General features: G+C 34.0%; 1 protein-coding gene across 1 annotated transcript in view; it reads right to left on the bottom strand.

The window, feature by feature from the left end:
• The window catches only part of Cps1 (carbamoyl-phosphate synthase 1), a 112599-nt gene that overhangs the window by 38829 nt on the left and 59133 nt on the right, over positions 1 to 14637 (bottom strand). Inside the window, exons 22-24 of the mRNA XM_076865932.2 lie at positions 2482 to 2623; positions 987 to 1052; positions 457 to 520 (exon numbers count right to left, since the gene is read on the bottom strand). Coding sequence (XP_076722047.2) covers positions 457 to 520; positions 987 to 1052; positions 2482 to 2623 — 272 coding nt within the window. The remainder of the gene's footprint in view (positions 1 to 456; positions 521 to 986; positions 1053 to 2481; positions 2624 to 14637) is intronic.

Here is a 14637-nt window from a genome sequence, read left to right on the forward strand (position 1 = left end):
TTGAATTGGATTTTATAAATCTCTACCTGCCAATGAGACAAACTCTGCATTTGATGTATGCATCAAACGTTAAGTCAGAGACTGTATAAGTAATGTAATTTCTAGCTGATGTATAAGTCTTTGAGGAAAATATAGATCTTTATGAAAAATTGTTAGAAGAGAAATAGCCAAGTCTAATTCACTCCCCAAATCCAAAGCGGATGTCAATTCAGTTGAAGAGAATGAAAATGATTTAGTAACATGGTAAAATGAAAGGAGATGGAATTTCTAGTTTAAAATCTGTGTTTGAATTCCACTTCTACCACTAAGTAGCTTTATAAGTTTGGGTTTTATTTCTCTGAACCTCAATTTCCTAATTTTCAAAACATTTACCCTAACAGCATTTACTGTACACAGTTCTTAGAACAATGGAATTAACATTAATGAGCACTATATATACATATGTCATCACTTTACCAATGTGATATGGACCACAGCCCAGAACCATCATTCCATGTTCATCAAAATTGATATCATGCTCCTGAGGATAGAAAACAACAGGAAATATAGAAGTTATTATGTTATTCTTCCTTTTAATTCAACTATCTGTCCTGTCTTTTAAATGTGTCTTTCTCATTCTTTCTTTTGTTCACATGAAACCTCTATTAGTCTCTGGGAACCCAAAGTATGGTGTTCTCCAAGTTACTTTTTCATTAAAAAAAATAGTTATAGCTAAATATTTGTAAGTGTAAGTCATGAGAACCCAGCATAATGGTATGCTTGTGTGACCATTGTCTTTACCATATTTTCACTGTCTTGATTTCATTATCATAAGAGAGTTCTTAACAGATTATATATAGAAACACATCATTGCATATACCTCTGTGAGGCCCTTTTTATTGCCAAGATAAGTAAATAATCAAAGAAGGAAAAAACTATGTATTCCCAATAGTAGACCAGCTACTAAAATTAGAGCTCTCTGCCTATGGCAATTAGGCAGTTCCTACCTGACCATTGTAGGTAACATACAGGTAGTTTGTTACTGATGGGTATTCGGCAGCCAGTGTATCAATCTGAAAGAGAAAAGTAATTTATTAGTTGATTGATTAACATGAATTTTACTCCCTATCTCCATTATAACCTTTTTCACAACTGTGGTTTTATTTTTTTGTATGCTGCATTCATATTTACTTAATGCCTAATGTTGTCAAATATAAAGACAGGAAAAGCTATGTATAATCTAATTGCTTCTAATTCTGAATTAAGAGAGAGAGAAAAAATGATGTGATCCATTTATCACTTGAGCAATTAACAGTCATATACACCCAGGGGATTGCTGGGTCACTATAGTAGTTCCCATGAGCACAACAAAATGATCATGTAGTTCACTGGTTACCAGGAAGATTTAACCTGTCAGCTATTTAAAGCAACTATCTATGAAATCTAAAATCAGAGAAAATGGTCTACATGTAAGGATGCATTTGGTTGCAAATTAATGTGTAGGATTTACATTACCAGTGGCACCAAGACATGGACTGACACAAATACTATAAAGCATACACGAGGGATGAGAGACAAGGATCTCATTGAACATATTTGGAAAAAGTAAAGCAATTCCACTCTCAAGGGCTCAGCTTAGTGAGCAAGAATTTGAGGCCAACAGGGCAAGCTGGCATAAAGCAGGTGAGAAAGAAGAAAGATAATAATTGCTGAGTGGGAAATATTTAGTATCAAGCTTGAGACCTAAGAGTATACATATGCCCCCTGAGCACACAGAGAAAAGTCAATGATTTTAAAGGGCAAAAACTCTCTGGTGGCACTTTAAGTGAACACATTCCTTCCATTAAAAGCCAAAAAGGCACAACTATGACTGTTCATTTATGACTGTCATGAATACTAGAGGAACTCCTTACACCCAGCCCTATCATGATGCATACTGAATGAACGATAGCAACGGGGCACCTGAAGTATCACCTTGTAAAATATTTTTGAGCCCAGCCTGGGCAACTTATCAAGACCTTACCTCCAAATTAAATTTCAAAAGAGCTGGGGTGTAGACTGATGGAAGACTCTTGCCTAGCATGTGCAAGACCCTGGGTTCAACCCCCAGTACCACCAAAAAAAAAAAAAAAGGTGCCAAAGGAAATAACTATCTTTTCAAAAGGGTCAGCCAGCATGCTAAGGTATTTCAAATCCTAATATTACACTAAGAATTTTTCTTATGACATATATATTTGAACATAGGTCAAAAAGCAAAGGAAATGTCACTTCTTTTTTATAAATTTATTTAGGTTATAAAAATTAGGTATTCATTCTTTTCTTTACATCTCACTGTTTTCCCTTTTAAGCATAAAATAAAAGTTGAATAAAATTGATGACATCATGAGCATCAATTGGACAAGTAGGGTCATTTTTCAAACCCTTCTTTTTTATTGACAATGACTTTTTGAGTGGTGCCTACATTTCGCCATGGAAATCCTGGGAAAAAAGAAACTCCCTTACCTGTTTAACCCAAGGGTGGATATTTTTCTTTAATCTCAGCTCCCTTGTCTGAGTCTCAGTCAGTCCTAGGCATTTTGAAATCTGCTTGTCTGAGAAGCCAATCTCCTTTGCCTTTCTCAGGGTTTCTTCTGTAATGGATTCACTGGGGTTGAATGTGAAAGCGATTCAAGGTTAGATCAAACACACAAAAAAAGCAGTAAATGGTTTAATTCCAAAAGCAACAAAGACTCCTTATTTTCTACCTTCAAACATAGTTCACTTATCTTGTGTTTAAAAAATATACAAATTACCCACTAAGTCGCCCAGTCTCAATATCTGCATTGACGATGATGACCTCTCTGTGCTCTCCCACTTTCATAGCCTATGTGCCCTCTTTTCTGCTTATTTCCTTAAAAAAAAAATAGGTCCTGTATTTACTTTTCATATGAATTTTCTTGTTCAGTAATAGAGACCTCTCTGTCTAAATCCAGAGCCCTTTCTCAATTTTCATTTTCCTCAACCTGTCACCATAGAACCCTTTTGAAGCTTCGTTCCTTAAAGAGACACCTTCTCTGGCTTCCAGCCTACTTTATTGCTCACAACTATTTGCTGTTTGGGGTTTTGGGGTTTTTGTTTCTTACTTTTCTGATTTTCCCCAAGCCTCTACCCTCTGTTATCTACTTCTCTCCCCCTATACAGTCAGCCACTGTCGTGGCTTGTGTTCAGAGCTGGGTGATGACTCTCAAATCTGTGGCCTCTTCTCCAGTGACTGACTTGTGCTCTAGGTCATCATGCATGTGAACTTGAGGAATCATCTTTACCCATGTCCCAGTCTTGCTTCAGACTGAACCATCTCTCTATAAACTGCCTCTATTTACTAATATCACACATCTTTCTATTTGAGAAAGTAGTTTGTGGCTTTATAATTATTTTCCTTTCAAGCTAGATTGTCTTCTTGTTTTTCTTATGTTCATTTATATCATGTAGAGTTTGAGTTAATTCTCTAGGGCTGTAAAGCCTTTGACATACCTTTTATCCACCCAACTTTTTCCCAACCCTCAGCTACTACACAAAGGTCAAATAAAACCAGGTCTCATCCACAAAGCTTCTTAGCTTCCTGTCACCCAATGAGCTCCTTGAGCTTTTCCTGCCTTTTTTGCTTGGAGCTATGAACACAGTCAGAACTATGTGGTTTGGCGTGTCAGCATTACCTAGTATTTATATTATTTCTTAACATTTATTGATCAATCAAATATTCCCTACTAGATTAAAATTCCAAGAGGGCAAAGTATATATTTGATTCATTTTCCAGGGTATTCCCCAAGTCTGGCACATTATCTAGCCCACAGACAACAATCAATAAATATTTGCTAAATGAACAAAAGAAATTAAAACTATTTTTTTTCATTTTACAGAAAAGAACATAGACGTAAATTTGAAATCAACTTGTAAACAGATTTCAAAATATGCAGAAAACTAATTTGTAAGGTGCTAAGCTACAGAAGAATAAAATACTGCTATAAAAACATCTGTAGTCAAATACCTGTGGTTCACCAATTTCAAGCAATAGTCAATACAATAAAATGTAATTATAATAATTCAATAGTTGATACAATGAAACTAAGATATAATAGTTTGTTATCAGAAGACCTAACTTATACTAAACAAAACGTTTTTGTGGAAATCTATTAATAGAATATTACTGAACTAAGTCTCTTGCATACTTCTCATTCCAGTCTTTCATCTTCTTTATTTAATTAATTCATATTCTGAGTTTGGAGGACAATCAAGCTGCTATATGTAATGGCTATTTCCTGCCTTTCTTGCATCAGTATTAGTTTGGATTTTTGCAGCTCCAGCTCTTCCTAGTCAATTTGCTTGTTCTATTACATAATTCCCTTCTATCTCAAATCAATGCATTATTTCTCCAAATGCATTTAATTTGTTCTTTTTATTCCTACGTTGAGTGTTCACCTTCTCAAGTTTTTGATAAGCGTTCCCTGAGACAAACACATTTTTCTGTCAAATTCTTGAATACAATCTGATATTATAATTAGTTGCTTATAACATGTGCCATACCCTGGGCTATAAACTCTAAAACTATTGCTGTTCAATAAGGTAGCCACTAGCCTCAAAGATTAATCAAGTAAATCTTTTTAAAAACTAAAAATTTAAGTTTACATTCACACTTAGTCACACTACAAATGATTACTAGTCACACAAAGCCAAGAGCTGCTGTATTAGTGTGGCTTACAGAAGATTTTATCATAGAAATTTCTACTGGACAATGCTGTATGAGAAGAGACACAACCATATTTGGAACAATGACCTGATCAACTGTGAGTCAAAGCAATTTATGGAGGGATAAGCTATGTGGTGTAATGTAAAGCCAAAGAAATGAGATAACAGTGTGAGTGGTCATACTTGAGAAATACTGTGGTAGTAGAGGAGCACGAACAGAGCCATAAAGAAAGTTCAGCTTTGTATAGATGCCAGAGTTGATGAACGCACTATAGGCAAGGGCAACTATATTCACAAGAATTTGAGGGCAACAATGGACACGGCAGGTATAGGAAATACAAAAAGGATTGTAGCTGGAAAAGTGCCTGGGAACGGGATGGTGAGAGTGGAATCTCATTCACTGTCACTCTTTCATTAGAGCTTTAATATTTAGTGACCATCAGGCCTATGCTACCTGTGTGAATGATGGGGAGATAAAATATTGAATTCTTATGTGGTTAGAGTATATTAGGAGACAGACAGATAGCTATTGATGTGTCTACACTATGAGAGGGCCGTGAGAGAAATGTAGACAAGATGAGCTCTGGCTAATCTTCCCATAGGTAAGTTTAGAAATGCTTTATCCAAGAAGTGATTTCTGAGTTTCCAAGGGACTCTGAAGCACCCAAGTTTATGTTTACCTTTAGTTTTACCAAAAACTAAAAATAAAAAGGAAGAAAACAACATACAGGAAAGACTTGTTGTTGCTATCTGTTTTAGAAATGTATGTCTCTAATTTCCTTGCCAAGAAGACGATCCGAAACCCATTGCTCATTTGTTTATGTGCAAGTATACATTTACTCTCAAACTGGAAGTACACAACAAGTAGACTATTTTTCAATTACATCTTTGGATGAGGTTCTTTTGAAAAAAAAAAAAACTCCAATTTTGAGTTTTCAAATCTCAAATCATATTAATGTTTATATGCACCGGAAAAGGCTACTTATTTTCTCTGTGTTCTATTAATCTTAAAAACAAAGGAATAAAGTTTGGTTTAGATGGGAAAACAGTGCACATGTAACACAGAACATTCTTACCCAAAGATATTTTTTCTACTGCTTGCTGAAAAATGTTCCCATTGTTGCTGGATAGCAATGAAGAGAGCAAAGAATAAGTAGATCTTTAATATGACACTGCAAAAACCATCTTGGCAAAACCCATATTATGTTTCTGAAGAGACAACCATTTAACTTAAATGACTAAAGTCTTAACCCTCAAAAACTTACTATGTTGGAAGTTCTTTTTATCAGACAAAATGGAGAATTGCCCTATATGGGCAGATGTGGAGGAAGAGCAGGTATTGAATCTCTACAGTGGTCCAGACACTAAACATAATAAGTTTCTTGTTTTTTGTTTTTCAATCAAGCTCGGTAGAACCTAATTTCAGGGAACAAGACTATAACACTTTTATTTTTCTGAAAGAAAATGAATATCTCAATTTGGAACAAACTCAAAACCGAATAATTGCTAAAAGAAATATAAATGCCAGATTTGTAATTCAAAACTGCTTTTTGAGGCATCAATAGGGAATGCACCATTTATATTATATTGTAAATCAAGGGAGCATTATACCAAATTAGTGATCAGATAAATGGAGCATATTGCATTAAAGCACATAGTTTTTAAATACGTATAATAAATTATCCTTCTGTTATGTAATAAGTATTTATATGTCTTATTATTTCATTTAGTTTTACTCTTTTAAACATATGCACATTAAATCCATACTTCAGAACTATATCCTCTAAAATATGCTATATACACTTTTCTTTCCCTACCAGCTTTCCTTGCTTTCAGAGTTCAAGGGCAAATTCTTCAAAGGTTAGACATTCATCACTGTGTAATAAAACCAAAACAATGAAACAGAGAGACACCAAATGGTTATGATGTTGGTCTTTTCATAATCTTTAGTTCTTCTCTAGTTAGCAGCACAAAATGACAGTGTGAAATTTTTAGAGGGGGGAGAAATGTCTTAAAACCAGGCAATCAGATTTTTACACACTCTGCCTGTAATCTTTTAACTTTAGACAGCATGGCTCAGCTTCTAGGGCAGGAAGTCTCTTGCGTGTTCTCTGGTTTATAAACAATACAAGCCTTTCTCCTCTCTCTCTATCTCTCTGACTTCCAATGTAGATTTTGTTGTTGTTGTTTAAAATTCCATCCTGTCACCTCTGAAATTTCCTCCACTCACACTTATTCTTCAATAATAAATGATAAAAGGAAATGGAATAAATTCCCCTTAATGAGGAAATTTTCACCTGGCACAGAGGAGCTGGGGAAATCTATTAGCCGACTGGAGGAACGCCTGCAGCATTGCAATTACCAGGGGAACCAGCGCACTTCACACAGTCCTCTCTTCCACTTGACTGGCTTTTATCTGATCCACCAACTCACAAGTAATACTAAACAAATTTCCCTCTAGATTGCTCAAGCTCTAATGTGAAAATGAGCACTCCACTTGGCCTACAATTATGGGGTGGGCTCACAATTTATTATCTTCTTTTTCAAAAAAAAAAAATCCCCCAAAAGGCAGAACCTGAAAATTCACTAGGTCTGATGCTCAGTAATGACACCTGCTTTAATAAGAAAAGAGGCCTGAGTGAGATGTATGTTCTCTGCCTCACATAGCCCTTACCTCCCTCTCCCTTAAACATTGCATGGCTTCGCTGATTATCTGTGGCATTTCACAGGTTTCAGACCATGCCACAATCACAGTAATTCCATCAGTTAAGCAGCTATTTGTCTACTCATCCTTTCTTGCAAAGAGATAAGGTATAATCCACTTTCTAGTAGAAATGCAAAAGACATTAGTCAAAAAAATAAGAAAAGCAAATGATAAAAATCTGCACAACTGGGTAAATACTACTTATTTCTCTTAATTTTCAAGAGCATTATGGCTTGGTTCTGGGTAGCAATGAGATCTTTGAAGGAATTAAAGGCCTTGATTTTTTTAGTCTACATTTTTACTATTGCATTATAATTATGCATAATAGTAGTATTCATTGTTACATATTTATACATGTGCATGATATAACAATGTAATTTTTTTCAAAACCATTCCCCAGTAGTTCCCCTTTTCCTCCATGCCTCCTTCTCCCTGATTCATTTTCTCCGCTCCATTCGAAAGGCCTTATCATTTTATCTCATATACAGGATAAACAATACCTACACCAATGTTCATGTGAAAGTATGGTAACATGAAAATTATATACTAGGATGTGAGACCATTTAGCATCATCAAACAATGCTATAATAATACAAGAATCAGTTTTCAAGAAATGGCATACTTAAAACCATATTTAACCTTCAAGGCTATTAATGACAGTAACAAAATCAAAATGAAAAACAAACCTTATGAAAACTTTATGTGTGATTTTGCTTTATGCATTTTCATTTGCCTGTAGTCAACTTCAGTTTAAAAATATTGAATGGAAAATTTCAGAAATAAACAGCTTACAAGCTGTCGATATTTTTAAATAAGTAATTTTCAATTTCCTGAATCCTATAGTGATATTTTTTTTCCTTTGGTGCTAGGGATTGAACCCAGGGCCTTGCACATGCTAGGCAATTGCTCTAACACTGAACTACATCCCCAATTCCATGTTCATTGTTTTATAAATCATTAATAACCCTAGTAGTCCAAAAATATTGTGACATTATTTTCAATCTGGCAAAGCCATTTATATGCTATTGAATATAATATTATAATTATGTTCTATGAACAAAAATACTAATAATGAGGCAAATAACATAGTACAAGTTAGTTGCAATTTTGAAGCTTAATAAATCACATTTTATTTATCCATGATTCTTAACTGAAAAGTGCAAGGACTCTTTCTCTGTTCAAGATTTAAGATGGAAACCACCTGACCAAAAGAATAAATTCTGTCTGTTAGTATATAATAGAGTTTTGTCACATTAAAAAAAAAGTATGCTTCATTCCCTTTATGTGTGATTTTTCTTTATGCATTTTCATTTGCCTGTAGTCAACTTTAGTTTAAAAATATTGAATGGAAAATTTCAGAAATAAACAGTTTACAGATTAAAAAAAAGTATGCTTCTAACCAAATAAGTTTTACCTAATTAGACTGAACTAAAAGGCAAAATCTAGACATGAAATGTTGTTTGTTATTCTTGATTATTATGTTTATTCACAATTCTAAATCCATCCAGTGCATACTTTCCCAAAAAATAAAGAGAATGTATTCAGTAAATAAAACCCTGGGATTTCCATGAATATAGGTCCAGAATTTAAATCTCAAGATAAAAAGGCACACTTTATAAAGCCTCAGCAGAAAATTGAGACTGAGCATTTTCATGTGTTACATAAATTTATTTTAAAAAATCCTATATTTTAAAGCCTCCCTATGGTCTTTGTTTAAATCAAGTCATAGCTCCACAGAGTACTTTTCCAAACATCACATTTGTTGTCCCAAACCATGGATGTATAATATCTGATACATAACTTTCTTTGACTTCTAGAAACTGGACAAATCCTAGAGTCTGGCTCCAACTCAACTGAGAGAAGAACTTGTCAATTAGGTGAAAGAATAAATACATAAAGTGCTTAGTACAAAAGTCAGCAGGTAATGTGTGCTTCGAGACTGCAGATGCCTAAGGAAAAAGACCTAGAGGAAGGAAAAGAAGCAGAGGAGGACAAGAACAGGAGCTCAGCAGAACAAAACTGGCAAGTCACCTAAATTTAGCCCTGCACCTCTGTTCTTTCTCCTCCCTCTCCTATGTAGCACTCCTGTACCCACACCTCAAGGCAGGGAGTGCCCCCATACTTGTCATTCCTTGCAGATCAGAACTGATCTTTTGGAGAGAATGTGCTCTCAAGCATTTTCTCCATCCTCAGGAGACATGGCTGCCTCCTCTGCTCCTGGAGATGAAATCCCACACTCCATCTCCAAGGTCAGACCTGGGGACTTGCCCCACTACAGGCATCCCAGGTATTAATTAACACTTTAAAAAAATAATCTGGGAATCAATGATTGCTTGTCTAACTTCTCTAGTTCTAGCTCTGGCAGCCTGTTTTGCCTGAATTTAATTTCCATTCTATGCTCAGTTGTTTTACTCATAGCCGCATAAACACAAAAGGCAGGGCAGATACACTTTATTCAAAAGAAAAATATATGTCCATATACATGAATATATATACATGATTTATTATAAATCAAGCAAAATTTTAAGAGGATATCCTATCTGAGGTCTCCATAGCCTTTAAAATTCTGTTTACATTTTCTAAAGGTGACCTGCTTCCTTCCTGCCAGGCTCCCTGTGTTTCCCCACTAGAGTTCTGGAAAGGGCACATTCCTCACAATGCTTCTTCTCTAAGTGGGGTCAACAATTCAGGCAGGGAAACGTGCAGCTCACAACTTGACAGCTAAGGAGCAACTGATCTCCAACTGTCTGATTTAAAAGTCATATCTCTAAAAAGAAGCTTTTGAAAAGGGTTAGTGACTAAAGTGAAGGCAGAAGCCCTGAGCAAAATTCCCTGCCTTCCTCTGCCTGGTGTGACATAAGTACGACACCTGCCTCAGTGTGACTCAGTTCACCTTCCATAAAGATAGAGTGGTATTTTTCACCTGTATTATAATAGAAACGTGCTCTAAGGTCATGAGAAAATGCAGATATTTGTACTATAAATAATCTGGTTTCCCCTAGCCCTTTTTTTTTTTTGGTTCATCAATTCATATTCTTCAATACAATTGAAAATATTTATGAACATTTATCACAAAAACTTTTCAGAAAATGCAAAAACTTGAAAACGTGTACTTTTTTCAGAAAAAGCATACTCGAAATGCAGGCTTGTTCTCAACAGGCAATAAAGATTTTATAATGCACCTTTGAATAATTTAATGCTTACATGATGTATATAATCCCCATTTGATAATACAATTAGCTAATCCTCTTTTATTAGGAAAAAACTTATTCAGAATATTCCTAGCTAAGAGAATATTATCAGAATATTCCTCTTAAAATGTATAACCACTCACAAAATTAAAACAAAAGAATGCTGATTTATAATATCTTTCAACACAGAATTAGTTTATACCTTGAACTACATATTTTCAATCAACAATTCTGTTCATCCCTTTGAGAAACTAGGAATATTTATGAACACTTTGCATTTTTATGAACATTATGCATTTTCTTCCTGTGCAATTCCCCCACCTTTGCTATGACTGAGAAATCATGATTTTCACTTTCTTAACAATATTTCTTTCTCTCTTAAAATGGTATATTGCCATACAAATATTGTTGTTACTTTACAATAATTCCCAAGAAGATATATGGTAAAAAGAGAAATGGAAAACATGTCTGTTTCAGAATTAACATTGTACCTTAGAATTACGAATTTCATTCTGGACTCATACAAATTAACAAAAGTTCTGATGAGGAAAGACCTAAAAACTAGACCTAAGTAAAAGTATATTAAGACATTATGCTATTTGGGATTTGCCCTAATGGAATTTGCAATTTAATTAAGGGATGATACTTCCAACTATGTAATAATTATAGAACAGTGAAAAGAAATTTTGTGGCTTCAACTGTTAGAAACAATGGCAAATAGATAACATGTAGTTTCATGGCGGTACTTAAATGCCTTAATTATTTTGTAGTAAGAGTCTTACTTTTATAAAACATAAGCATAAAGAAAAATATAAGAACAATTTGTCATTTCTTAAATAGGATTCATACAGTTACCTACTTCCACATATTTGGTATTTTCAATCTCCTTTTCCACTCATACCTTCCTATAATCAAATTTGAATTTGATAGACTCATCTAATTCTCTTCTCTAAGCCATGCAGTACTGTTCTTCCTATTTTATTTATTTTATAGGAAATTCTCTCTTTCCTTTGCTCCAATGACAGGGTAACATATTGAAGAAAAGAATGCTTCCCTTGGACTCAGAAAGTCCTAAAATCAAATCCTGGCTCCGACATGTACTACCTGTGAAACATTGGAAAGTTTACTGAACATCATAAGCCATCATTTCTGCCATGAAATATGGGGTAGGGACACACAAATTCCTAGAAACTTTTATGTTGAGACTAATACTTGATACATGTGCAAAAGCTAGTCTTCTTTTTAACCTTAGTTCACCTTTCATTTCTTTGTGTCTCTGTTTCTCAAATGTCCATTAATGTATCCTGTCTATGTATAGCTATTAGTATAAGAGTTTAAACCCATTGAAGGCAAATTAATGACCAAGAATTATTTGTGAACAAAGGGTATATACCCGATACAATGCCTTGTACATAATGAGTACCCAACAAATATTAATAATTGACTAGCTAAATATCATATGGTCATGTAGCTCCTAATAAAGAGAAATACCATCAAGTAAATGAATCACTCATCATGTTAAGATTAGAGATAATCTAATAATTACTGTCTATTAATGGATACATACACATTATGAACATGTAGTTATTTTAAGGCAACTTAAGATTTTTGTAGCTGTCAAACATAAGAATTAATATATAGAAAATTAAAAATATACGTTTTGTGAATAATCTAGATATCACACTGAAAATCTCTTAAGTAAAACATTAATCTTGTCTGTATCAGAATCATACTCTTTCACACTTTCAACAATTCAAAATTACATGTCAAAACTATAAAATTTTTAAAAAATAAAGCATCTCAGAATACTAAATATTTGATGTAAAATTTTGTTATATCTAATTTAATAAATCACTAGTTTAAAAAATTAATGAAATCTTATCAAATCTATTATATCACCTTAAATATCCTATCATATGGAACATAAAATGAAATTAAAAATAAAACATGTTTTGACATTAATTCACAGAGGCATAAAATTTCACATAGTAATACTCCTCTTTTGCAGAGGGAAAAAATAACATGTTTGTGTAAGCCTAAATTTTTAGTTTTCTTTAAGAGCTTTATTATATAAGTAGATTATAGTATAAGTACAACCAGAGGATGGTAATACATAGTAATTGGTGGGACTGTTTTCCTTTAATGTAAAATACTTTACATGCAGTCATTATATATTCAGCTATTTGTATGTAAGCCCAGAAAAAATAAGAAGGGAGTTGTTTGGGGTTGTTTTATCTTGTTTTGTTTTTGCTTTTTAATAAAGTGAAAATGAGACTTAAAAATACAGTGTGAGTTGGTAGTGAAACTAACACACATAAGACCATTTCTGCACATCAAACCAAGAAGACTCCACTGAAGTGTCACAGGATCTCCATTCCCATTTCTATATCCAAAAAGACAAATGGTATCATAAGCATGACATACTAAAGAGTCATAAAAGTTATCAGATGTGACTGTTATAATTGTGTGTATATACACACACATACTTTCCTAATTTACTTTCATATTTAATAAGGCTGAAGTTGTTAACTTTTTCTATCAGAAATTACAAATAACCACCAGAAAGTAAAGGGCTGACCACTCTCTTTCTTATATCTAACAACTCTTAGGTGACAATTTTCTCCTGGAAACTTCAATCAAATATAAGCACAAAACGTTCTTGTCTGATTTTGCCATGCTTCGTGAGCAAGTTAAATAAAAAGTCAATGGAACTACCGTGTGTAGGAGAGGACGTTCAAAGGGAGTGTTCCAGCTAAGGTGACACCTGCATTATTACATCTGCCAGAAGTTTGTGGCTGCAGGGAAATGGCCAACTTTACTGAGCTCAATTTAGCACTTGAATGCCCAAGTGGAACTCGCCAGGCTTGCCCTAGATTGTTTTCCTAAGCAATAGGCAAGCCTATGATTTTCAGCACTCACCAATGGGCATAGTTTATCACACTGAACACAGTGATGTTCAGATGGAAATCAGACCCTTCAAAACCACACTTTACTCTTTCTTACTACATTAACTATAGCAGTAACTGCCAGTGAAGGGGGAAGAGAATATTATCAGAATTTAACAAAAATAAAACCCATGAAGTCTATAGAATATTGGATAAAAGAAATTTCTGCATAATTTATACCCAAACCCATTAATTATGTCAATAATTAATAGAGAAATCCAAATCTTAGCTTCCAAACTTATGTGCTATAAACTTCATTTCATTGGTTCTGTGCCCTAGTTTTGAACATCTAAAATGGGTGAAAACAGATTCTTTTAAAATAGTCATCTACAAAAATACCAACATAAATAGCAGCATTGTGCATAAAAACCAGAGAGCAAAATGGACCCTTCCAGGAAAATTGCCCAAATTAAATGGAATGCAAAAGAAGAAACAATCATCACAAATGGCAGAAAATCTTCCATTTGGTAATTTAACATCAGAAGCTGGCTGTCTTTAAGCTAATCACTGGAAGGATTCAAAACTTAATGCAGCTTAGTTTTAGCCAATAAAAGAGAAAAATTCTACAAGTTAGGCAGGTATAATAACATCCTTGAGCTGAATGTATCAGTCAGAAATAGCTAAAGAACCCAAAAACCAAAATAAAATAATTAATTTTAGAAGGATTTAACAGATGTTCAAAGCTAGCAATTAGTACTCTCACAATTTTTTCTTGCCTCTCTGTGTGTGTGTGTGTGTGTGTGTGTGTGTGTGTTTAACATAATGGTTATCTTTCAATCTAAACTTTCTACTCCAAATTGATATTATAAATAAAAATAGAGTGTAAGTTTCTGAAGTCCTATTATAGACCACTCCCTTCCTTCCTTATAGCACTAGCAATCCAACTGAGAAATCTTACATTTGTGCTTTTCTATTTATTATGAATATAGTTAAAATATTTATCCTGCGTGCTGGGTCTAAGTGATAGGACTATCAGCCTTTTATTGACTGCTGTTACTATACTGGAAGTGCCTTTTATGTGTCATCTGGTTTCTTCCAGATGTTATCAAATTTGCCTTTCCTTACCAATAACATATATTTTGTGTCTGTATACATA

Source organism: Callospermophilus lateralis, chromosome 9 (genome assembly GCF_048772815.1).
Source record: "Callospermophilus lateralis isolate mCalLat2 chromosome 9, mCalLat2.hap1, whole genome shotgun sequence".
NCBI classification, from domain to species: domain Eukaryota; kingdom Metazoa; phylum Chordata; class Mammalia; order Rodentia; family Sciuridae; genus Callospermophilus; species Callospermophilus lateralis.